The sequence below is a fragment of the Arthrobotrys flagrans genome (assembly GCF_004000055.1).
Source record: "Arthrobotrys flagrans strain CBS H-5679 chromosome Unknown unitig_8, whole genome shotgun sequence".
Classification (NCBI taxonomy): Eukaryota; Fungi; Ascomycota; class Orbiliomycetes; order Orbiliales; family Orbiliaceae; genus Arthrobotrys; species Arthrobotrys flagrans.
In genome coordinates, this window is record NW_027137553.1 from 2703612 (window position 1) to 2729833 (window position 26222).

At 47.4% G+C, this 26222-nt stretch overlaps 6 protein-coding genes across 6 annotated transcripts; 2 read left to right on the forward strand and 4 right to left on the reverse strand.

Moving 5' to 3' along the window:
- Positions 1 to 1763, forward strand: DFL_007311 (uncharacterized protein; the record flags this gene model as incomplete). Its single annotated transcript, XM_067636874.1, has 2 exons — positions 1 to 213; positions 291 to 1763. The coding sequence occupies 2 exons, from the start codon at positions 1 to 3 to the stop codon at positions 1761 to 1763; spliced, it is 1686 nt and encodes a 561-aa protein (XP_067488445.1).
- Positions 1764 to 2511: 748 nt separating this feature from the next.
- DFL_007312 (uncharacterized protein) lies at positions 2512 to 3272 on the reverse strand (the record flags this gene model as incomplete). Its single annotated transcript, XM_067636875.1, has 5 exons — positions 2512 to 2591; positions 2669 to 2788; positions 2887 to 2934; positions 3017 to 3145; positions 3239 to 3272. 5 exons carry the CDS (start codon positions 3270 to 3272, stop codon positions 2512 to 2514), a joined length of 411 nt encoding a protein of 136 aa, XP_067488446.1.
- A 644-nt stretch (positions 3273 to 3916) lies between these two features.
- On the reverse strand, positions 3917 to 6681 carry DFL_007313 (uncharacterized protein; the record flags this gene model as incomplete). Its single annotated transcript, XM_067636876.1, has 3 exons — positions 3917 to 4228; positions 4283 to 6259; positions 6319 to 6681. The coding sequence occupies 3 exons, from the start codon at positions 6679 to 6681 to the stop codon at positions 3917 to 3919; spliced, it is 2652 nt and encodes an 883-aa protein (XP_067488447.1).
- A 1197-nt stretch (positions 6682 to 7878) lies between these two features.
- On the forward strand, positions 7879 to 8786 carry DFL_007314 (uncharacterized protein; the record flags this gene model as incomplete). Its single annotated transcript, XM_067636877.1, has 2 exons — positions 7879 to 7941; positions 8028 to 8786. 2 exons carry the CDS (start codon positions 7879 to 7881, stop codon positions 8784 to 8786), a joined length of 822 nt encoding a protein of 273 aa, XP_067488448.1.
- Positions 8787 to 13713: 4927 nt separating this feature from the next.
- Positions 13714 to 14781, reverse strand: DFL_007315 (uncharacterized protein; the record flags this gene model as incomplete). Its single annotated transcript, XM_067636878.1, has 1 exon — positions 13714 to 14781. One exon carries the CDS (start codon positions 14779 to 14781, stop codon positions 13714 to 13716), a length of 1068 nt encoding a protein of 355 aa, XP_067488449.1.
- A 6137-nt stretch (positions 14782 to 20918) lies between these two features.
- DFL_007316 (uncharacterized protein) lies at positions 20919 to 24979 on the reverse strand (the record flags this gene model as incomplete). Its single annotated transcript, XM_067636879.1, has 6 exons — positions 20919 to 21292; positions 21378 to 23715; positions 23777 to 24069; positions 24139 to 24624; positions 24682 to 24727; positions 24806 to 24979. 6 exons carry the CDS (start codon positions 24977 to 24979, stop codon positions 20919 to 20921), a joined length of 3711 nt encoding a protein of 1236 aa, XP_067488450.1.
- Between the last annotated feature and the right edge of the window lie 1243 nt (positions 24980 to 26222).

Here is a 26222-nt window from a genome sequence, read left to right on the forward strand (position 1 = left end):
ATGGCCTTCTCCCGCTCTGCAAGGATCATCACCCTTCTTGTCATCGACACTGTATTCTTCTTCCTCGAAATCATCGTCGGATATGCCGTACACTCTCTCGCTCTCGTCGCGGACTCGTTCCACATGTTGAACGATGTCTTCTCCCTGATCGTAGCCTTGTACGCTATCCGACTGGCCAAAAGCAAGACCAACAATAGCAAATATACTTATGGCGTAGGCATTTTCTCTCTTTCCCCTTAACTTAGTCCAGTCGGCTAGGGCTACCGCTAACAAAACGGCGATCATAACAGTGGCAAAGGGCTGAAGTTTTGGGTGCTCTCGTCAATGGTGTCTTTCTCCTCGCTTTGTGTCTCTCCATCGTCCTAGAGGCGATCCAGCGATTCTTCGACCCCCCTGTAATCAACCAACCGGTACTCATCCTTGCCGTTGGTTCGGCCGGTCTAGCTTCCAATATCTTCGGCCTATTTCTCTTCCACGACCACGGCCATGGAGGACACTCCCATGCAGGCGAAGGACATGAAGGACACCGACACACTCACGGCTTGGAAGGTCACGTTCATACCGACGATGAAATCGACGCTGCAGACGAAACCGGCGACATCGAAAGCGTTCTTCCCGAAACTGTCGTCGGAATATACCCTCGCAGGCACTCACGATCTCACTCCCATAGCTATCGTCACGGCCATTCTCACTCTTTTGGAAGTTCGTCTAAGCACCGTCACTTCTCGACCGTCGAAGACATTCATGTGCACCCTGCCCTGAACAGACAGGCGATTACGGATGCTGCTGCTAGGGCAGCCCTTGGATCTTCGTCGTCCAGTGAGAATGAATATCCGGATATCGAGGAGGCTATCGTGGTCGATGAGGTATCCACCGAGAGGTCGCCACTCCTCGCAAATGGTACAAAGCATAAATCGAGCCATCTCCACGACCGACCTCACACCCACTCACACAAGCACGATCATACGGAATACCTCGCGAACCCACAAAAGAATCCCGAATGGCACGCGGAACACGAACATGCTAAGCCCAAACAGTCTAAGAAGGGAGGTCACTCTCACCAGAACTTGAACATGAGGGGTGTTTTCCTGCATGTCCTCGGAGACGCTCTCGGAAACGTCGGTGTTATCGCCTCGGCTCTATTCATCTGGCAGACGGACTTCTGGTGGAGATTCTACTTCGATCCTGCAATTTCTCTTATCATCACCATCATCATCTTCTCTTCCGCCCTCCCACTCTGCAAATCCGCCGCTAGCATTCTCCTTCAGGCCGTCCCTAACGGTATCTCCCTCGATGACGTCAAGAAGGACATCGAAAACGTTCCTGGAGTTCTCAGCGTCCATGAGCTCCACATCTGGCAACTTTCAGATATCAAAATGGTAGCCTCCCTCCACGTTAGGATTGCATTCAACCCACACTGCACCACGGAGTCCCATAAGAATACCGATGACAACCCAACGGCCAGGTATATCGCCTTGGCAGAGGCTATCCGCGAATGCTTGCATGCCTACGGCATCCACTCATCCACCATTCAACCGGAGTACTCACCCTCCGGATCTGGAAGCTCGACTCCGCATCTCGCTCCGGCACCAGCCGGCAGCAGCAGCTCCTATGGCGCCACCAATGGCAAGTCTAGGGCATCCGATGATGGCGATGTCGGTTGCTTGATGGAATGTTCGACTGAATGCGAAGTCGGACAGTGCTGTGGACCCATCGACCCCAACGCCGAGGCTCGAGCGGGAGCTCACGGACACGCCCATTAAGTGCTGTATCGATTAATGTTTACCACGGCTAACCTAAAAGAAAGCAAAAACAAAAATAAGCCGATTGTTTTTCCCTCTATAAGGCATTGTTATCGGGACTATTAACTGACCAAGGCGTTGGAATCTGATTCGTTTTTTTATGTATTGAAGGTACTGCGTTTTGAGAGCTACATCTGCGCGGGATTACGGTTACATCTTTGTTTTTTTTTTTTTTTTTTTCATCTGGAACCGGGAAAGACAAAAAAAGTTAGGGGGGAAACTGGGGGTGAGATCGAAAAAGCATGATGGTATTTTATTATATAACAAACAGGAGGGGGAAACAGTACGATAGATGGTTGGCAGAATGGCATTTTGTGGAGCGATGAGACGAGCGGGAGGACGGAATGTTCGGACCTTTTTTTCATAGGTATATATACCTACTCCGATACCTTTTTCTCCTTTTTAATAAACCAAGCTCTGCAGTTCACTCCTTTTGACGTTGATTGCAGGGTGGTATTCTTGTATATTCTTTCCTTTTATCTCTTCTTCTTTCTTTCTTTCTTTCTTTCTTTCTTTACCTTCATTCTTCCTTTTTTTTTTTTTCATCTATGTGTTTCATTCACGTTTGTTCTTGTACATATATATATCTTTCTTTATTACTTTTGGATGAATTAGAATTGGAAATTCTAGAACCCGTTGAAATCGAATTCTGCCTCCTTAAAAAAAAGGGGGGGGCCCAAAGGGGGGAGTGCCTTGGTCCAAAAAAAATCTAGTCCCACTTATTTACAGGATCTGCGAGATATTCCTCATACGCCGCTCTATTAAAGAACGAAACCTCCGTTTCATGTCCTGTAATACCGCATTAACAAGGTCATCTCCAGAGAAGGAGAATTGTATAAAAAAAAATATTGAAGAATAAAACATACCACACCCGACCTCCGCCAACGTCTTCGAGTCATCTTCGAACATCCAATCCGGACGGTCGAGATTGATGATCAAGTTTTGCGTCTTGGTTCCGTGAGCTTTGGTGTACAGCTTCATCGAATCTATCACGAAAAGAAAGGATAAGCACCATACGGTCAAAAGAGAGAGAATACACCCCTTAGGATATACCGAGGAGAGGGAAGAAAGAGAGTAAGATTACCAAACTCAACATTCTGATACGGCTTCCATCCAGGCAAAGTTTTGGCATCTATGGACTCAGATCAGCTTACACGCACCCCCCCGTAACCCATCTCCATAGCAGGGAAGGGAGAAGGATACGAAAAGCTAACCATTAACGGCCCTGGCTTTAAACTCCCCAACCGTAAGGGTCGTAAGGTCTAACCCCCGAACGACCAAATTCTTGCACGTCCTGTACGGAAACGATTTGATCACTCGCACGGTGATAGTGGCGCTTTTCACTGAGAAACCATAAAACCCAGTCTTTTGTTAGCGGAAGATATCGACAGCAACCTACCCCAATGGGATTTGAGGCCTTTTTCTAGACAACTTGCAGGAATCATCGTGGTCCGAAGGTGCGGAAGACATCGCGGACGCTTCTTTATAAATTCGAAACGTAGCTTTTTTTGTTTTATTTCTGGGATGCGAGTGATGACTCGAGATATAGTATATTCGTGGGACGTACTGAATTTTAAACTTTGTTGCATTTTGCGTCTACAACACATTGTCCTTCCACTCCCATACACGCTACTCGACACCATGCCTACTCAAATTACAACCAAAACAAATCCGTCATGTGAATCTTCTGAACATTTGTATCAAGGGTAGTGTATGACCGGACAAGCGCCGGTAGCCAGGATAATGTACAATGAAACACCAAAGATAAAACAGAAGATGATGTAGTTAAGTAGTGAGGGTCATTGGAACAAAAAAAAAAACAAAAACATCTGGAATGTTCCAGGTTGCAGAAAGTTTATAACAAGTGCTAATCCGCAGAAATATAAACGCCGGTCTCCAATGCTACGACAAGGCCAGACACTGTAGCTTCCAGTAAACGCCGTCTGCAAAATAAAAGTCATCATGGAAACGTTTTAGCAATAGAATTACAATTGGGCAAAGAAAACGTTTTTTCTTATCGTCTTCTCCTAGTTTGTGAGAATCAGATAGTGTTATTAAATAAGGGGGGTTTCGTAGCAAAGTTCGTTCCATCGTATCCGAAAAACATCCTTGGATTAAGCTGGATCCGAGTATCCACCGAGGGCGATCACGATTTCTCCAACTGCGAGCTTCTGACCCTTCCTGAGGAATTCGCCCGTTTTAGAGTCGCAGCTCAACCATCCCTCTAAGATGGACTGGAAGATTTGCATCTTCTTATGGATATCGTTTCTCGATAGAAGGACTGCGACACCCGTCTGTCGCTTAGTATGCGCGAGGGTGTAGAGTTCTTCCAGCGAGACAGTGTAGACAATTCTCGATTGATCAAAGAATCGGATAGTACGCCCATCGTGATGCAGGATAATCTTGAAGTGGTCAGGGAAGTTAATCTGCGAGAAATGTTAGCGAAAGACACATGCGTAAATATGACCGGGGGTTGTTACCTGGAAACCTCCTTCGTCAAGTCGGAAAACGGCATAAATGATCTCCTTGCCATCGGGACCAACGCCACCATTGACACGGATAAAATGGCTAATGTACGACCTCTGTGAAGGATCGAAGGGGCGGGTACTTGGGTTTTCGGTTTCCCCGTCAGGAGTCGTAGTGCCTAGTTTATTGAGCATGAAGTCGCCCAACTTCTTACAGATGCCAGCTTTATCAGCTAATCCAGATGACCTAAATCTGGCAGCATCTTTGAGCAGCATCGTAGTTCGGGTGGCTTTCTTTGGGACAACGTATTCCATCAGGGCCGTTTCCATATCAAAATTTGGTTTCGGGAAATCCAGTAAGATGTTGGTTCCATCCTTGAAGATCGTGGCAGTAGTATTGTCGTTCAAAATATAACCGACTCCGTACTTATTAGAGTAGTCAACCCATTTGGTAATCCACGCGCCATTTTCAACATTCATCGGTGTGATCCTTGCTCTATTTGTCTGATCGATGGCGATTCTTGTTTCTTTTGGCTGCGGCGGCAGGGTGTCCACTGTTCTTTTATTGAAAGCCGAAAGCGATTTCAGCGTTTGTTTAATATTTTCAATCACGATCTCCCGAGAAGCATTGGGAATTGGATTACTGCGGTAGTTGGGGGTGATGCTCTCGGCAGAGGGCCTTCGTTGAGCTGGTTGCGAGGCAGTTGACTCGACATCAATGGGGTTGGATCGTGAGTTCCCGGCAGCATACACGGTTGGCAGTTTCGGGGCTCTGATTTTTGAGTCGAGAATGACACCTCTCTGGCCAATTTTGGATGGCAGCTTATACCCATTCGCATTAGCGGAGCCATTTTCTTTTTTATCCGAGCTTATCTTCAAATCACGGAATCCTTCGAGGGGCGCAAGAGCTAAGCTGTCCTTACTAGCTCGCTGCTGCTGCATATCCCTCAATGGATTTAGCCTCGATGGTATCTTGGGCATTCCGCTTATGCTTTTGGTCTTTGTGATCTTTGGGGAAAGCTCCTCTGGGATCATACGTTGATTCGGCCTTGTTCGTTGGCTAGCTGGAGAAAGAAGGACAACAGGAGCAACGATCATCTTTTGGCCAATAGGGGCCTGGACGACGACGTTATCCATCGGTTTGTCGTCGTCTTCATTGATGGGTAAAATTTCAACACCCTTTCCTCGCGAAGCACCGACACCCTCGATTCCAAGACCAACACCAGAGACACGGGCGACTTCAAGAAAGTTTTTGTACCATGCTCCCTTGCTGCTCGTAGCTTGGTCATCCCAAGCTGGGATCACTCTTAGTGTCGTGATGGGCAGTTGTCTAGGGAAATATCCAGATTTGAAGAACGAATGATCAGCAATGTCATCGATGGTCGGTCTGTTTCGAGGATCGGGACTCAGGAGAGATTTTATGAGGTCTTTCGCTTCAGGTGAGACCTGCTGTGGCGGATTGGTTGGGTATGAGAACGTCGCGACCTTGATCTTTTGGTAGATTTCCTTAACATCACTTGACTGGAAGGGAGGTTTGCCGATGAGCATAGCGTATAATATGATACCTAGCGACCAGAGGTCGACTTCGAACGAATGACCTTCTTCTTTGCCAAACAAAACCTCAGGCGCAATGTAGTTGGGTGTACCGCATATAGTGTTCTTTCTCTCCGTTCCGTCGATCAGCAAAGCAGCTAAACCAAAGTCCCCAATCTTGACGTTCAAGTTTTCGTCCAAAAAGATGTTTCCAAGTTTGAGGTCCCTATGGATGACGTTCCTCGAATGCATATATTTCACCGCACCGAGCATCTGAATCAGGAAAAAGCGTGCCTCAGGTTCACTGAAGAACTTTCTTCTTCTCAGAAGATCCATCAGCGACTTGTTGTTACAAAGTTCCAGAATCATGTACACGTTTTGTGAGTCCTCGAAACACTCTTTGAATCGAACAATGTTGGGGTGCTCCATAGTTTTATGCACTTGCAACTCTCCAAGGAACTATGACAAAAGTTAGCAAGCTTGTATTTAACACGAGGGTTACAATTAACATCACCTACTTTAGATTTCATCCTCTGTGAGCTGAGGGACTTTTTTGAGACAACCTTAGCGGCGAAAACCTCATTGTCGGGGTTGTATACTTCGAAACAACGAGCAAATCCTCCTTCTCCTAGCGATCTCTCACGGCGGTAATCCATCCCTCGCCTAGAATCTGTGATAATCGGTGGGGGTGTATCCGGGAGGTTCTTCTTCCTCTCCTTCTGCTGTTCTTTCTTCTTTTCGGGTGTTTTTGGCGCCATGATCTGTTGTTTCTCTTCACCAGAGGGACGAGCGTTCTGGACACTAGCTGGAACAGGTGCTAAAGCTTGACTGCGCCTAACAGCCGAGAGAGCACCCTTCTGCTTGGAAGGCAATAGGGTCATTTTTTCGTACGTGATTGTAACAGTTGGAGGCTGTTTGGTTGGGGAGCCCTGTACGCTTCCCTAAAGAACTAAGCGTATACTGGCGCTCTAGGAAAACGAGACTATTGGAGATTTAGAGTCGTTGGTGGAAATGCAACGACGAAGGAGTTTGACCAAATTGTCAATCTTCGCAACAGCCTGCGATGTGGTATTGATGCAAGAGATATTATTGATGATAAGTGTGGCTGGAATTCATTGAAGATTGCAACCAATTAGTGCTAAACACGTTTGTTGAAGTTTAGCCAGGTCAAGAGGACGATTGCAGGAAATTCGACAACAACTAGTTTGAGAACGTCGAGGTTGGTCGGTGTGAAGGTTGGAAAGCGGCCGTCGCCTGTTCCAGGGTATCGAACGATGATGGTGATGGCGGTGATGGTGAGGAAAAGATACAGCCAAAGTGAGGTTGTGGTGGTTGATGGTGTATGTACCCTTTTACAGATGGAATGAGTGCGAGCTTGTACTTTGGTTTGAACGAAGAATCCATGTTTTGAATTGCGGCTGTTGGGTCTTCTGCTCGGTTGTCTTATGCAACCGCCTGGCAACCGTTGCCAGGGCCCAAACAAGGAATGCTTCACCGTTGTCACGTGACTATAACGACCGCAGCACATGATGAATACCCCACTCTAAAGCTTTCCCTCGTTGTATGCTGTCTGTTTAAGTAAGCCTCAATTCGAGTAGCTGGCATCCATCTAATTTACAATTCCTTCCATTTTCATAGGAAACATTTCCAAATTCTCTACTTCTGTCACCAACAACGAAGGTTTTGGCGTTGTATGCATTTTCAAAACTGCCTATTCAGGGAATATCGGTATATTTCCGTATCTGGTAGTTCCGAACGTCAGCCTTGCGGCCTCATTGAATTGCGAATTGCGTGTTCGCTCCGCGAAAGCATTTCTCCCATGGTCATGCGATGACCTCAAACACAGTGACAAATCGATACCCTGCTTCCAAGTTCCGCCAAAGTCTCTACCGTCATTTTACCGATCGCCTCAGAAGTTATGAAGCCTTAGAGACCAATGCTGGTATCGCAAAGACCTAATAGCTCAGATACACCGACATAGACATACTCACACCCCGACGTGTCCCGCAGACCCACCAAGCTCGAACGCTGCCACCCTCTGAAATCCTTCAATTCATAGTCAAACTTCAGGAAGCATAATGTCTACAATTGCTGTCAAGCTTACGAGCTTAGCCGTGCGAACTCTCGCAAAGCCTATTGCTGTAAGCTTTCCTATCTGTTTGGCTATACGGTTACCCACCTCGATGCATCCATCAATCCACCTAACAAGGTTACTTCCAAGATTTAGAACAGTATAAAACAACAAGCAAAAGAACACCCGAGGTTTCGCTCTATCTGCATTGCCCTTGCCCAGGCCATCCATAGGACGGATATAAGGATTCGTTTAAACCTTCTGCGTGACAATAGCGCTATCGAAAGGGCCGAAGAAGACGAAGAACGGCGGAAGGCACTGGATAAGGGAAAAGATGAGAAAGGGGAAATTTCCAAGCTAGCAACCGAAGCTTTCAAAAATGAAAAACAAGACACATTGAAGGCAAGCAGCAAGCAACCCGATCACCCTATATCTCACTCGAATTCCTCGGACTCCGACGCTATCCATGCAACCCCCCCAATAAAGAAGAAAAACCGGGCGGTGCCCCACATACGACCTCTATCGGATAGCAAAGCGATAGAAAGAGGTGCAGCCTTCATCTCTGAGTTTTTTCTGTTTTCGGTTGCGGGTAGCCTTATACTGTTTGAGGCTCTTCGAAGTAGGAAGAGGGAAATGAATAGGAGAGACGAAGTAGCTGAAAGATTGCAAAATCTAGAAGAGGAGAACGAGATCTGGCGAAGAAAGGTCGAAATTTTGGAGAGAAAGTTAGACGAAGCCGGTATCGGGCGAATAGCAGGACCAGCCCCCGTGGTACAAGCACCGAAGACGACACTACTGCTTGAAGGATGGTTTACGAAGGCTACAGGGTACTTCTCAAAGGCACTATTCACCAGCGAGGGTGTCAAATCTGCGCAGATACCCATCAAACCTGATGTGGTCCCAACGAAAGCTTAGGATCGTCGTGACAACCCCAGCTATATAGCGCCTTCTCGTGGGAGGATAAGCATAGTTTATTCAAATCTACGAATCCCCGCTCTTTTATATACCCGGTCTCCTACGAATTTTATGTATTAGTAAGTTTCCATTTATATTACCGCGACACTGTATATAACCCTCAGGGCTGCATAAAACGCTCTCTGTACCATACCCGGCTCGCATCTTGTACATATGGCAGATTTACGATCATAGCATATGACGATTGGGGTATCAACTTCACAGCTATTGACAAAATTTCCCCAAAAGGCAGCCCCTCCCAAAAAAAAGTACCTTACGCCGGCCCGAGCCCTGCAAAACATGACTTCCTCCTGACAGCCGTATGCAATGCATATAATGCCATGTTTCCCGGATTCCGCTTGCATCTACCCCACTGTCTCAGATTTCAAATGGAACCGAGAGCAAGCAGTAGTCATTAGGTGGATAAGCGGTTGTAGGATTCCCAATTGCTGCACGCCAACCGGCTATGCCAGTCAGAAAAGTGCGGGGTACCGCTTCGCGCGCGCACGTGCAAGACCGGTGGAAGGGAATGGCCGCAGATTTGGGAAGGGTTCCCTCAGGCTCACTCATCACGGGTACACATGCCTGATCAGCACGACGTTCTCGGGGCAAGAGAGCTTAGAAAGCACCCCGAGGATAAAGAGCTGGGAGGGTGGGCGAGATACATGTCCCATCTCCTTCGTTCTGCGCCACATGGCTACATGGACGATGGCCTGTAAGTACCTGAGGGGGAAAAAAGAATTAGGGGGAGAATCTTGCAGAATACTTAATCTCAACGTCAGGTCAAGCACCAAGTCATCGTGTTGCAATGGGGCCTTCCCCAGTTTTTTTTCCACCGTTCCCCCACAGGCAAAAAGGAGTAAAATTTTTTTTAGCTTTAGCTCGCGTGAGCTATAGCTCATCTAGGCAGATATATAACGTAAAACGGTTTACAGAGTACGTAAAAATGGTCGTGAAATCGAGTAATGAGACTACGAATGCTAAGGTTTAGCTCCCGATTACGCCCCCAAGGAGAAACTGTTGACAATCTACGGAGTAATTCCACCGCCAATAATTAGAGGGCAAAAACCAATCCCATTATCGAAATGATGCCGAAATCTTTCGCCCTTTCTTTGTGCGACATGGGCCCATTGAAGCAGAGAATCAGAATGTTTCCACATACTTCGATAATAAGGTATGAAAATGGAAGCAGATATGCCAGTGGGTTTCTGAGATGAGCTCCTCTTCCAAAAATTTTCTAAACTTATCTCCAAGATGATGCTCAAGCCTTAGAAGCACCAATTAACTCTCAAGATTTTCCAGAAATAAAGAAGGAGGCTTCTCTGCATTAATATGATTGTAGCCAAGCCCGTTCATTGTCTGGAGATCCTGGCCCAGGGGTGTGGGGCCTTTCTAGGGAACATTACCGGCAGCTCCCGGGTTCTCCCCGAAGTCTTGCCCTTGGCCCTTGGTACCTCAAACGCCGATAACTCCACGCATGTTCGTGTGCTGCATCTCTGCGGCTGCTGTAAGACCCGAATTCGAACTCGGAGCTCTTAAAAACTCTGCATACACATTTAACGTACATATTACATTGATTCCATAAGGAAAAATTTTCGATTTTTCTGCAAATTCTAGTTTATTGTCACACATAACTGACGACGTCCCTGCATGTCCTCGCCAACTGGAGAAATTCATAGGGGGAGAAACGGGAAAGATAAAATTTTACTTCTTGCGTGGCCGAACGGCGGAGAGTCAGGCCACAGACGGAAATCTTACGTGGTGGGCCTCTGGTACTACAATGGAGATGGCCGTTTACAGGGGTAAAGGGGGTTGCAATATGATAACCCAATCATAGGACCGTGGAAGTCGGGACTAAGCATAAGATAAAGTTCGACTCCGCAATGAACTGTCATTGCATTGATCCCATTGCTAACAAAATATCAATTGAACGTCTTCAAGCTCAATTACAAGCTGTAAGGCGATATGGAGTCAGAGTGGGCACCAACTTTGAAAGTAACCTCGAACTACCCCAGCAAGAGAGGGACCAATATCTGAAGTCCGAATGGAAAACTCGAGCCCGGCCTGCTAGGACCATCCTGTCTGCAAGACATATAACATTCCTAACGTTAATGCATTGTACACCCAAACTTCGTGGACCTGGGGAGCACAAGAAAACATCTCAATCGCCGACATGATTTCAACAGCCAATAGCTTCTGTAAAAGGTTGGTTCATCAAATAGATTGCTCAAACATGCGCCTCACCTCGAAAGAACTCCAGGTTGTCCCGTGTTTGCGAGACCCGGAACCAAATTCCGACGGGAAAGAACATATATTTTACAAATCAGAAGGACACAGCCATAAAATGCCCGGTTCAATAGCTGACTCAGCTAGCTTGTTGTCGTAAACTAGGATGCGGTAGACGGCTACCCCAGATCCAGAAATGGTTGCCTTCCCCACAGATCCAAATGCCCTACAAGAATAATACCCTAGACAATCCTGCACCTGTAAAGCTAGCCCAGGAAATCCGGCAATTTCACACTTCCCCGGCGCATGGTGGCCAAGTCATTTGATAAATGAAATAAAACTTACTTTGTATTCACCCGCCATCTGACGGGATCACAACCGCTCTAATTTTTGTTTGGAAATTCTGTTCAGTATGTGAATATGCCAGATAAACCCCCGAAGTCTGGAACAATTCGCCCAAGAAAAAAAAAAGAAAAAAAAGAGAAAAAAAAAGGAGAGAGAGACAATGCAATGTTCAGAAAGGGGTGGATCTAGAACCTTTCGTCTACTGTCCGAATTCTGTCGACAACATATCATCATATTTTAGGAACTATTTTAGGAGTCTCAGCCGACAAGACGGGTTCACAGGAGAGAGAAAAAAGCAATGGAGGGTAAATGTAAGCGAAATATCCCGCACAGGGGTCGGGATCACGTGGCAGGCCAGCCAGGTCAATTATTCATGAATTCAACATCGAAGGAATCCAGTGTTCCCGAACACCGGCTCACAACCACAAAAAATTTCAAATGTCATGTCATCTTCAAGGAGGGTAGGTGCACTTTCGTCCCGTGGTAAGCGAGTGACGGCGTTATCGATAAGATGAGGCCTGATTGGTTCTTATTTAATTTCGAGATTAAGAGATCGAGCTTGAGAGAAAAAAAAGTCCGAACACTTCCACTGTTGCGTCAGCCACCAGCTGGTGCGAGGAAGACTGGTCAAATCACTAAATCAAGGGGCGAATGCAACGGCACATGTCCTTCTCCCGTCGATAGGCTGCTGCATTGTATATGCCACTTCGCTTTTTGTATGCCGGCCTTGATGCGTCGACGCCTGGATGACTTAAACATGTCTGTCATGTTTGTCTAGCGGCTTTTTTTACTCTCTCATCAAGGCCAGCTGACCATATTAACAACAAAGCCCTGGCCAATCCTTTAGATCGCGAAGTTCCGGAGTTGGGTAAGCTGGCAGTCGCTTGTTAAACCAAGAATTGACCAACTTTTCGCAAAAATCCGGGGAGGTTCGTGCGCGGCATGGCATTGGCTCCTTGTCGATAGACGAGGGTCCATACCTTAGGATCAAAATGTGGATCCGGTGTGTCTCCAACAGTGCCAGCAGTCAAGAAACAGGTTGAGGGTTTTTTGCCGATTTGTGGGGAAGGCTGCTGGTGTCGTGAGCTTGACTTCAGATTCGTAACATCGGGCTAGCGCTGCAAGAGACTCGTATGTATGTATGACCTGCCCAACATCGTCTAGTGACGGACGCCCATTTATCGAAATGTTGGGCTGTGGGGTTTGAGAGCTGGATCGCGTGCAGCGATGCATTTAGATATTCACTCCTATGTTTGTGATACCGGTGCCATGCATGTAGCTGCTGATAAGTCCGCTGATTCCCAATCGGCCAAATCATAATTTAATTTTGGAAACGAGATACTATACGCGGATGTGATTCTCATGCTCAGCTGGGAAAAAAGGCATAGCATTGCATAGCCGGCTGCAAATTTCGAATTCGAGTTACATCTAAATCAATCCGGACCAGAAATTCTTTGGTGTGCATAAGGACGCGAGCGTGGGGATCGGAATTGAGGCACATATTAGCCTTATCGCAGAGCTTCAAGGCGCCAGAACAGCGAACTACCTAGTGAATAAGATAATTTCCGTAGCGCAATTGGTTGATTCACCTTATGTATTGGAATCCAACGACGGATCGCTAGTGTGGGGTAGTTCTATTTAGCGCTGTTGGTTGAAGGTTTGCAACTTGGCACCGCAGTCGCCGGTATTTCGGTGATCCACTTTGTGAGGTTAGTGCGACGGTTCACATGGCCATTATCCAGGGATGAACTGACTGTAGCACCATATCAACTCGACCTCAATATCGAACGAATCCACTTTAAGGCATTACTGAGATCAATTGGGCTGGGCATTTGAGAATAGATATTTGATTCTTTCTTGTACACTTAAAAACATAAACGAAAAAAAAAAAAGGAGAAAAAGAGTAGAGAAGAACCCGATGAACCTTCATACGTTATCATGCACAAAAGAATAGCTCGCTCCAGCTTAAAATTAAACCGAAACCGTTTTGTTTTGAATGATTGCAATTGAACTCCAAACCCATGCTTCCAATAAGTCTAACATCCATAAATTTTGAAACCGAGAAAATTGAAGAGAAGAGGAAGATCTTGATAACTCGGTGGGTATTTTGCGGAACAGGCAAGATTGCTCGTATCCACTCCCAAGCGCCCAGGAGAAACCATTCCAGAAAAACTCCACAGATTAAAATGTAATGGCGATATAAATTTCGTTTTCGTAGCCAGCGTCAAAGCATTTACCAAATAACTCCATCGCAGAACTAGAACACCTTAAAGAATGGTAACAACTGATTTTTTGAAGTGGGGTGTTAGAAAGGTCCTCATAAAGTCCTCTCTAGGTCGACGACATCTTGGAATGCCCGTTCCCACCTAATGGCCTCCTCGCTGGCTGGCCTGGGGAGTGGCTTTCTGGCGTAGCCTCCATATCCAAAGAATGTTTGGAGGCAGCTCTTGGTTCCAACGAGGCCGCCCTGGATCGCCGCCCAGTCTCCTTGAGCCACTCGCGCCTGTATGCGTTTGGCTTCCTTGATCTTTCCCTGTGCATAGTAGTTGACAATGGCAACGCATGCTTTAGGAGTAATGTTGGCAAGTCCTGCGATAACGCCGGAACCACCGACAATTAATGTCTGCAAGGTGAAGTCAGCGGATCCACCCATGGCCATAAAGCCGGAGCCGATATCAGAAGGGGTAGCAGCGTTCGTGGCAGTTGCGACCCTAGCAAGTTTGCCAGAATTTCCGCAGGTCAGCTTGCAGCCAACAATATTAGGATGCTGTGCGAGTTTGGAGATGAAGTCGGAGTCAAGGTCTAGCCCCGATACAGCCCCCGGGTAGTTGTAGATGAGGACTGGGAGAGGGGATTCATCGGCAACGTCGCGGAAGTATTCGTACAGGTCGGTATTCGACATGAGGCCCTTGTAATAAGCTGGGGGGAGGACTAAAACATAGTCGCCTCCAGACAGAAGGGCATCGTGGCATAGTTCGAGTGTTTCTCGTGTGGATTGAGCACCACATCCAACAATGATAGGCATGTCGTGATATCCAGCAGCTTCTAGCGCTTCGCGCGTCGCAGTTGTAACCAATCTTCGTTCCCTATGGCTCAGGCTGACGGCTTCACCGTTTGAGCCCTGTGTTGTGATTCCTGCCACACCGGCTTCCGCCATGCGAACAGCATGTTTCTTGATAGTAGAGATATCAAGGTCTTCCGTTATATCATTGAAGAAGCAGACGGTTGGGACGTATACACCAGGGACGAGCGGGCGATGTGTGTATGCGCCGCTGTCGAGATCGGTATGTGCATGGAGAAGAGCATTCGAGTAACTGTTCGAGTGAACATTTGAGATCAGGGTAGGGTCCCTTGGAGCATAGTGACCATTTGTAGTTGGAGACATTGTGAAAGAGTATGATTTTTATGTGAGGCGATTATTTAAGAAAAAGGTATTATGGAATATTCTAAGATAGAACGAGAGAGGATGATTCCTTTGAATAGGATATATTTGATATATTGAGCGAAGGATGAAGCTTCTGAGGTAAGCTAGCAGATGGATGAGATGGGAGAATGGCTTCTTATATATAGAACGAGGCATATGCCTCCTACTCGGCGAGGATGAGGGCAAGCTGCCAACCCTCATAGGGAAAGCAAACCAAAATTGGGCAAGCGAGCTAGCAGTGTCATTTCGTGTAGGAGAGAAGCCGTAGCAGAGCAAAAGGAGTTTCGAAAAAGCAAATACGCGAAGGAGGAAAGAAAAGAAAAGAAAGTATGCCGGGGAAGTGAATTCAGCGAGAGGTCGTCACTCAGCCATGATGATCCAATCGATCGGGTGAGACATGCGAGAGCCAGCTAGCCAGTGCAACTAGACACACGGGTTAGAAGGGGATGCGAACACAGGACCGGTGGCTGCAACCCCTGAGCAATGCGGGTGGTACATAATAATTTGGTGTGACTGTGGTGGTGGTGGTTGTACCTGCTGAGAAGAGGTAGATGCCCTTGGTTGAAGGTTGGGGAGGACCGGGATTGAAGTTAGTGTGGAGGTACAAAGACTAGGATTGAGGAAGGCTGCAAAGCTTTCGGTGATGAGCGACAGCCCACGCAAATATTACCAAGGACCACTTGGATTGGTACATCCCCTAATGGCGGACAGAGCTTTGATGTCGCACAGATGCTCCTTGTGGCGATGCCTTACCATTGCGAATCTCCTAAAGGAAACCTGCTTGGAACTAGCTTTGTGCTTCAAGCGAAGGTTTTTCTTTCTTTTGAAGCTTTCGCTGTTGGGTAACCGTGGGGGAGCGGAAGCTGGGGAAATGCTTGACATACTTAGCGGGGGCACGGGTGCTTCTTGATCTGGGAAAGCGGCCACCGCTGTGTGGGATATAAGGCCGGGGCGTTCCCGAGACACTTCCGCTTTGGAAGGCGAAATGGTTTCCTTGGGAAAAAATATCTCCGCGAGGAATTTCGATTTTCTCAAAGGCTCTGTCTAGGTGCAAGAATAGATGTGCTAGATGCCCTTGCATTACCGGAGAGGCCATCGGATTGCTTCTTATTCTCTACTTCGAATTTCGATGACTGGTGGGGCCCGCCGTGGGCTGTTTCATGATCCATGGGTGAAGGTCGACCAGCCTAGCAACCAACAAAGCAGGAGAACAGAAGTCTGATATCAGAGCCCGCTTCAATGATACCATTACATGTAATGGAGAGCTCCCTCGCAAGTAGGCAACCGCAGCTTGGCCTAGAACGAGAGAATGCAGTATTGTAAGCGCAGAATATCAGGAATTTAAACGCGGTGTATGTCTATCTGCGCTCGGGATGGTCGACGTCTTGTCAACTTGTAATTCGCGGATTTGCGGTTTCATGTATCTAGAATCAAAGCTGATTGGTCCCATCCCGCAAAGCCGCGGAGAATTCTTTGTGAAAATAGATTCCCATAGCGAGAGTCGCCGGGATACGATCGATGCATAAGGAGAACGCTGCACTGCAGCGGACTCCGCTCGTGACCACTTCCCACCAAGGTTTTCCCTTGCGAACTGGTCCACGAGGCCATCCTTTGTGCAGATATGTCGATGCAAGTCCGTTTTCGTTCCTTTCGACCCCAGAGCAACTAATATTAGCAAACAGAGGTATTCCACTGGAAGAAACGAGCCACATGGCGTCAGATCTTCGGCAACTTTTTTTTTTTCTTCGGCGGTTTTCGTCCCCTATCTTTTCTTCGTGTGAGACGCCTCTAGAAGCTGACGGATGCGATTCAACGATGCAATGGAGAAGTTCTCCAAGAGGGCTGGAAAAGCGTCCGCTGGCGTGGGGGTCAGGCAGCTAATGGGGGAAGATGGTTGGTTGGTTGCGGTTGGGCGTTGGCTGGAGTTTGCCATTGATGCTGAGACAGGCGACCAAAGTCTGGGCCAAAGCAACACACCACCTTCGATTAAAGCCAAACCACCCCGACACCTTCCAGTTGCACTTGCAGTTGCCACACTGAGGCTCATTGTCAGATCATGTCAGGTTCCCTTAAATCGGGTCCACTGTCGTCACTGGTACCGCTGCAAGACGGTTTCCGGCCTATCCGTCGAAGACTGAGAGAGTCACCGGAGCTGGTTGTTGGCTTTCGGGATGATATATGCATTGGCATCAGCGTGATATGGGCCGACCTTCGAACGGTCCAGCCAACCCCAAATATTGGCTCGGGAGCCAGGGTTTTTTTTTTTTTTTTTTTTGACGTCTGGTTAACCGTTTATGGTGCCAGCAAATTTATCAACCTCGAGATATATGTCGAATGGTCAGCGGCCTTGCATCACGGTATTGCCTCGAGGCAGTATCTATCTTTAGATATCCTCTGACAGTTCGGGTACAGCAAGAATGAACTGAGCCTTTGCTAAAGAAGAAGATGATGAATGAAGCTTTGTCCTGAATTCTAGCCATCAGAAGATACATGGACACCGGAAGCAGCATATCAGCCAGCTCAAGCCTGGTCTGGCTAACTTCAAAGGACACCGCGGAACCCCCACGGTTCTGAACCAAATTCTGGAATGCTTTCAAATTTCCACCGCAAATTCGCCGCCCTGATGGCCGACTCTCCTAACGACAGCGCAATCTCACAACGGCTGTGGAATCTCGCTTTGACGCCGACGACGATTCGGCAGCGCAAGATCGCGGTACGGACTTGGTCCGGGATGGAACCCCTTTCTTCACATTATTACTCAACCTTATCGTGAGAGGAACGCACCACATTGATTTGTCGATGTTGCAACAAACCTTTCCCGGGAAAGAAACCTTTTGCCAGGGGGAGCAGACCCGGTATTTCCCCCGGCTCCCCAGAAGACCAGACTTTTTCAGGGGAACGCGCATGATGCACCCCACAATTCCCAAATCCTGGATCCTCTGCCTAATATTAGCTGGTAGAGGAACCAGGCCAGTGGCTGTCGTCTGCCCTGCCACTTGATATTATAATATCACCTATCACACTCCAGACAATCCGATCTTTTGCTTCGATAATAATGTTATTCTGAAGCTCCTCTGCTCACACCACACCGCTGGTCAGTGTAACAATTGACTTGTCGCAAAAGCCAATGATGAAACATCCGCTCACCCATTCAACTGAGCTGTGCAGCCTGTGACAATTCAGTGCCCATGAGTGGGGGGGGTTGTGGTTCCTGAGAAGAGCTCTATGAGAGCTCGGATGCGTGGGGTCCTCAGCCAATTTGGCCATCACATGCTCCTTCTTTGCTGGCCACAACGCCAATTAAACAACACCACCTTTTCATCTTCCAATAGCATCACTTGGGACGGAATGGAAAAAAAAAAAAAAAAAAAAAGGAATCAGCGATGTGCTTTATCACCATGATACGCTTTGTCTCTCCCTTCGTGTCGAGAGCGCCCCTCCCACTGTGCCCGGTGACAGCTTCATCTCCACTAGCCTCGCTTCGAAGAGGTAACTGAAAACGTGGGGGTGGAGCCTAACAGAGCTCCAACACAGATCTCATTTTGACAGCTGGAGCTTAGCTTTTTTGAAGCCATGTTGACAGCCGTATGGAAGCTCCTATAATTTGCAGCCCAAATCGACTTCCCAGCTGCTCCGCCTACCGCTTCGGCCTCTCTGAAACTCACATCTTGCTCTATATAGCACGTGCCTCGCTCCGTTTACTGTCTGCATATGCAAGCGATTTCTCTCAGCTACCGACGTGCCTCCAATCAGGAGTGGCGGCAGGATGTCCGGCTCTCTTGCATCTTGCATGAGCGATTTTTTGCCCAAATTTCAATATATATGACTTATTCTCAGCATTGAAAACATAGATTGTGTGTTCTTTTGATGCTGGCTAACGCATCCAGATACATCATACTCTTTAACTATAACCCTCAAGGTACTTGAGCGTCTACAGCCCAACGCCTGTGAGCGCAAGTACAATCATCTCACCTGCAGACCCTAGCATATTCTCAGCACAGCTCTCTATCCCTAGCTGATCACATCTTCCTTTTTTTTTTTTTTTTTTTTTTTCATCTCCATTCCCTGCTTTTTCGACAAACTTCATCTCACTGCAGGCAGCTCTTTTTTTGGGGTCTGTAGACATCCCGGACTCCTAGACTACGGAACACCGTCATGAGAAAATGGTATCCACAACCACCCCCCCTTTCCATCTTATATTAACTACTTTCGGGTGTGCTCGAAATGCCTAAAAGGCAAGAAAATCTGGGGAATATACATTATGCAGCGGGAAATCCGAAGAGAAGAGGTGTGCAGTTCTTTCTTTCTTTCTTTTTTTTTTTTTTGGAGGAAAAAAAAAAAAAAAAAAAAAAAAATTTAAGTTTTTAGTTTTTAGGTCGTCTTCTCCCTTGATCACCTTGCTCCAGAAGAGCTAAAAAAGGGCCTACGTGGTCATCCCTGAGACGATCATAAGTGGAGACTATGGAGTAACTCCAGTCTGCTGCGGGTCACTATGCCGGTCTCTATCACGCTTCGCTCGTATAATTGCGGAGGAAGCATCTACATCCCTGAGAAATGTCTATTTCTTCATATAACGGCTTGATTGTGTCTAGAACTTCACAAACATAGCGTCTGTCCTTAGTTCCAAAAAAGCTGGGGAGGGGGGTTCCATGTTAGCTTGACCTTGTGACCCTTTCCCTTTCCCTTTTCTCTCTCTCCACGGACAAGTCTAGCTTGGCTAGATACAACGTAATTGTGGAGATATCATGTTGCATATCCACCTTTCGCTAACATTTAGACCCTAGAGCTACTTGAAGCGAGAAACACCTGTCTATGGAGCACCGGGTAACCCCCCCCCCGTGGGACAAAAAGGAAAGCTGGTTTTTCTATTTGCGAATCAGATAAAAAAGTGAAAAAATTTTATCGAGAGAAAAAAAAGGAGACAAAAAAGGAGAACCAATGCTATCCTTCCCTTCGTCTCGTAATTTGCCCTTGCTTTCCGCCTTTTACTTTTTGGGCACAAGGCATACGGGGTTTAGGAACATGCATTGATGTCCTGATATATGCATGCCGGAAAACGCCCACGATCCCACGACCAACGTAAATACATCTAACAATCGAAACCGCCACCATAATTAGGGACCCTAAGCCCCCCCGGCGACCAACTAACGTTGCACAAAAGATCACTCATGATCAGAATCATGGAACGTGGAGGAGAAATGAAAATTTTTCTTTCTTTCCGTCAATTCATTCGCAGCGGCAGCAGCCGCATCAAAAAATTTTAATATTTAAATCTCTCCCATTGGCGAATTGTACGGAAAAGAACCAGGCAGATGCAAGACATACGACGGCCCTGACGTAAGAATGGCTTTTTCGTTCAAATTACCTCATTCGGAGGTGGACGATGTCCGCGATTGGCTGGGGTGCTGTAGATGCTTCTAGATATATTCATATTTGTCACCTCCAAGACCCCTTTCGCTCCCTTTCGAATTCTCTTTCCGCGGGAAAGAAGCGAAGGTCAAGCTTAAAGGCCAGGTGATCGATGATATCCAAAAGGTTTCAGAGAAAGACAGCAAAGATATAATACTACCAATGAAAGCGTACGAGGCATCTCAAATATGTATGTTGTATGTATATCACTCACTCGTCACTCATCTACACAGGCCAGAATCTCTCGATCCAATTGGAATCTAACAAGGGTTAAGTTCTTGCAGACTTTGATATTTTTAGTCATTCGAGGTTGTCATCTATACACAGAGGAGTAAATACCGCATAGAGAAAGACAAAAACTTGGAGGGAGAAAAAAAGGAACAAACAAGTGAATGGGAAATTGGTGTCTCGATCATCGTGTAAATGCCTTGACGAAAACCTCAATTCTGGAACAGCCGCTCTAACAGATATCAAAAAGCAATTGAAAAGCAATTGTGTGCAGGTTTTGAATGCATGCAAAATGTAGAGAACGAAAAAACCAAAAAAAGGCCACACCCGCTTCCCAACAACTTACTTCATCAAATAAAACAATAACACAAGGGCGTCAGGACTCATTTTGCAAACTGGTCCCAATAATATACCGTCTGCAGTGTCAATAGAAACCCAAACAAGCAGCAGCGTCATCGTGTTCACCAGTCATCGTTGTCTTCGTCCGATCCTCGATTTGCCTGCGATCTTTTCTTCAATGCAGCGGCAAGGCCTCCTGCTAAACTTGAATTAGTTGCTCCACCATCAGGTTGACTTTGCACGCTGAGATTGGATGCTCTTGTGCCTGCTGAGGGAGTGACTGTTTCTGCGGCTTGATGCATAGAGCTTGGCTTTCTCACGGCTGCAGCTGCAGCTGCCGACGGCTTGGGCCGGGGTGGAGGTGGAGGTTTTGCCTTCGCAGCCACGGCTGGCGGTGGAGGCGGTGGAGGGGGAGGTTTCGCAGCCTCCTCCTCTTTAAGATATGCACTGGGCGCCCACCCTTGAGTATCATCCGCTTTTTTGGCCAGCCACCATCCTGTATGAAGTAAGAATAAATATGTCAGCCCACTATTATAACCTTCCTCTTATTGTTGCGTGCAAAAATGGGAAGCCTTTCTTACCGTTTCCCTCTTTTTGGAGAATTATGATTATTTCCCCTTTCGTCAAAGTGAGTTCGTTCTCGCTCTGGCCAGCAAAATCGTATAAAGCGCGGGCTATCGGATCTTGGGAGGGTGCTGCCGCGGGTGGGGGTGGTGGCGGTGGAGGAGGAGCTCGTGTTGAGGCAACAGAAGACCCCATGGAATTCCTTTGTTGATTCCCACCGTATCCATTCGACATGGACTGTTGTTGAAGAACCGGTGTTACCGGCTTGATTGCCGCTGGCATAACCGTCGATGGATTGCTCGAAACCGTCGAACTGCCGGGTAGTTGTTGCGGCACCGGGCGGGCTTGTGGTTGTGGTGTCGCCCTCCCGCGGGCTTGGGAAGAAAGTTTTCCGTTGGCGCTCTTCTTGAGCAATCCGCCGGATGTAATAGCCTTGGCCGGCTTTGCTCTCGGCTTTGGAGTTGGCCTTGAGATGCTGTTCGGAGGCTCACCGGGGCCAACGTGGATCGTTCCGCTCTTGTACAAGTCATCTCTTGGAACAGCCGGGTCCTTAAGGGTCTTGACAACGGCGATCTTTCCTGGTTTTTTGTTGTACTCAATGGTTGGACCAATCCGAAGGTCGAAAATTCCGGTCATGAGGCCCTTCATGTGGGTGAAAAGTTCCGTTTTGAAGATGCAGGACAGGAGCGGATCCGGTTGTCCCGGGGCCCCTACTCCCAACGAGAACCAATCATCGCGAAGATTTGACGTTCCGATAAACTTGATCGTCCCTAGTGGGATTGTTCTGTCCGGTAGAATCTGAAGTTGATTGTTGATAATTGTCTGAGTGATAATGTAGAAGTTGCGATTGGTGAGGACAAGCAACCGTGGGTTCGGTTTGCTAGATCTTCCCAGTTTCGATACTAACAATTCACCTCTGCAGGAGAAAAGCGTTCTGTCACTAGCTGGAATCTGGACAGAGTTTCTGATATGCTCGCCGTAGCCCCCCCTATTGTCAACGCCAAGGTAGTCTCCCATAAACCGTCTGGATCCAATAATACTGAAACGTCTTCGCTCCTTCCTTCCGGCTAGGACAGTGTGACCGTAATCACGCAACTTGACAAAATCAGTACTCCCGGTGAGATTTCGCCACCATCTTTGAATTCTAATAGCGCACTCAGTCCGATATCTCAAATAGTTTCTCCAGGCTCGTTGGATACGAATGGCCATGTTGTGCCAGTATCGGTCTCGCATGGTCTCGAGGGCGAACAGGGTCTCGGGCGTCTTGATGAATGCCTTGGTAGTTCCCATCTGCCATTCTTCCTTGGGTATCCTCGTATCCTTGAGAATTTGTTCACATCCTGATCGCGGGTCGCCGGTCCATATGTAATCACCTGCATAAGATGTTTTTGACGACAGCAAGTAAAATCGGTCCACAAATCTCTCAAAAGTCTGACGATATGCGAAGCCAGCTCTTCGAATACGGACGTTTTCTTGGAGACCAAGATATTTGATCTGATGGAGGACAGCAGCGGAGTCATATTCCTTCGGTGACTTGTTCTGGTTTGGTTTGATCGTTCGGATGTAGGAAGGCGTCGCCTTAGAAAGCGTATTCACAAGGTCGTTTGCAGATGCCTTGATCTTGTCGCTGGCGGTCGGTGGACGACGCCCCTTCGTATCCGCGGCACCAACTTGTTGGGGGAAGATTGTGTGCAAGAATTGGTTGTCACTGGCTTCGATAAGTTCGAGGATATCCCTGAGAAGCTGGTCCTTGTTCTTGTCCGTCATGTGCTCGATCTGGTAGGTCACATCCCCAGCGTAGTGCTTGATAATGAATTGTGTTTGTCGCTGGGCGAAATGAGGATTTGTCGAAAGGGCATTGAGTCTTTGAATAAAGGTTCCATCGGCTGCACTCGAATCTGCGTGAGCAGTTGCACACGCGTCATTAAGAGCTGCGAAAACTCCAGGCGGCCTCTTCTCCTCGATCAAATCGCACACGACCTTGTTGTTGAAGTATTTGATGGGTTGCCACTCGATCTGCTCTCGTACATACTCTTCTTGTTCTGTCTTGAGAGTAAGTTCGATAAAGATCTGCTGTAATTTTTCGTTCACGTAGTTGATGCAAAGCTGCTCAAAGGAGTTCTTGTCGAAAATTTCGAATCCGTAAATATCGAGGATACCGATTGTGTAGGATGTCTGTTCGCGAGCTTTCATCGAGACATTGATACGGTCGACGATCCATTCGAAGAGGTTGTTATAAATTGCCTTTGCTAATGTATCCCTTACTGCGGTAGCTTGTACTGGGTTAAGCGGAGACTCATAGATGGAACCTCTCCTTCCACCTCTCGATGTTTCGACTATACGAATGGATAGGGCCTTGAAGATGAAAAATCAGTAAAGAGCTGTCTAGTTGATTGGCTAATTTGTACCATCTTACCTTATTGAGAGCTGCGCCGTCGACTTGTAACAAATAAGCTGCGAAATCAGTAACTCCGGGGTCGGTGATAGCTGCGCCTCCATTGTCATCCTCTCTGAATTGAACGTTTCCGATCCATAAAATAGCGGCCAACAATCTAAAGATATCGTCCTGCTCCTGTTGCGTGAGGCCAATAACCTTCATCGCCTGGAGGGTCTCGCTAAATTCTTTAGTATCATCGATCCCGGGGACATCTAAGCATCGGGAGTTGGATGTATAGGCGTAAGCTTCAGGCGTCTGAATACCGAACAATTCTAGGATACGTTGGGAGTTAGTGGCCGATCGCTTTTATACTATATCGTAGCTGAAACGACGTTACTAACCTCTGTAGGCCGGACTGGCAGCTTTGGCAAATTGGTAGAAGATGTGGAAGTTTCGCTCATTCATGATCTGACCAACCACACGCGCCTTCTCCAGCAAATAGTTTGTGATATTCGCACCACACGGTTCCCCCTGCCCATTAAACTGGATTTCCAGGTATTTGCCATGCCGCGACGAATTGTTATTCCTCAGTGTCTTCGCGCACCCAAAGGCTTCCAACAGCGGATTGGTCGCCAAAACCATATTTTTGATCTCCGTAATGTGTGAGTTTTGCTGGCCTCCGGATACATTGGCGATGTATTGCATAATTCTCTTCGCAGCTTCGGTTTTCCCGGCGCCGGATTCACCGCTAATGATGATGCACTGGTTGTCTCGGTAGGCGTTCATATTGTAGTACGAGGCTTCCGCGATCGCGAAGACGTGTGGAGGCATTTCTAATCGGTTCTTGCCTCTGTAGGCTTCCATGACGGAGTCGACGTAGATTCCCACTGTTCCGGGATGTTAGAATTGACTGGATGGATGAATTTATCGACCGTGCTACTTACAGTCGCGGAACGGGTTTACTGAGATTAACACATGTCCAATGTAAGTCTATCGGGTAACCGACGAGTTAGTCCTTTGTTCTATGATCATATATGGCATCTGAGACGCGATGTTTCGATGACGTACGTATATCTCAGCAGCTTCGAATCGCTTCATCAAGTTCTCGTTGATAGCTTCATTTGAGATCTTGCTGATGAGGGTGAGGTCGCTAACACCGACTTCCTTCTTCTTCGAACCCTCATAGAAAGCCTTCTTAGGAGCCCCTTGACCGCCAGCAGAGCTGCCGACAGCTGCCTTCATGAAGGGAACCTTCGATGTTACCCCCGCTGCATCTTTCGTTTTGTTCCGCCCCGCCCGCTTAGTGACAGCCTATATAATGTGACAGACGCTAGGTTAGCTCTGAGGTGCAGGCGTAAGAGCCGCGAGACCGGGAGGCAGGAACGGTCTCCGACAGCAGATGGAGGTATAGGACAGGATAGGACCGGACATACCATCTCGACTGGTTACTTCGGTGGTCTCGTACTTCGAGCCGTCGCCAGAGAAGAGGGAAGGTGGATTGTTTAGGGGGAAGATGAGTATCGGAGACGGAAGCCGGTGTGTTGTTGGGTATTTTAGGAACAGCAACAGAACAGGAACGTTAACGAGGTGTCAATGTGAAACCGGTTTGGTGCAGCTTTGCTCTCCCACGTAACGTCGGCGTAAGCTCGGTGGAGCGCCTAAATTTTGGTATCGTAAAAAAAGATTAAAAATCAAAAATAGGCAGCATCCAATGAGGGCTTGATTAGGAGGTATAAGGGATCGGTATCGCGATGGAGGCAGCGAAGAGATGGAGCTATAAGAAATCCAAACCTCGAGACTCGACTAAAGTACCAGTACCGGTGCCAGGAGGCATGGGATTGGTTGGATTGGAAGGGCTGGCGGGTGGGATGACCTGTCTCGAATGTACAGCAGAGGCCGCATGCACCACGTATATTCAGCAACCACACCTTGAAGTTTGATATCGATACTAATATTACTGCCTCGGTCGATATACGAGCGAGGAGATGATAAGCATAGGTATAAAGTATACATTCGCTGCAGGCACCAGGCGGATCACGTAGACATTAATAGGTACCCAGATTGCGTACCTCGAAAGCTTGTCTGGTGTCGCACAGCCACGTTGGATGATGCCATCCGCTGCAATTTCAATCCCCGTTTTGCCGTCTCTTACTCTAACATACTACGAAAAGGGCTTACTGCGATGTGCAGTATGGCGGATGGAATGCGCAGTGATGAGAAATAAGATATGTAAGGGTATACATAGGAAGTACTTTTTGGAAATATATATAATACCGTGTACAGCAATGCAGAATGATATCACAGCGATAATATAAGCAATACTCCGCGCCGATGTACTCCTGACAAATGAAAAAGACAAAATGTAAGTATCTAACAGCCGCCCTATGCCAAAGGAAACACCCGGGAGGAGAGGAAAAGGCTACATGTAAACGATAAACGAGCATTTCCCCCAGAATGCACAAGTACTTAAGTATTGAAAGAACGG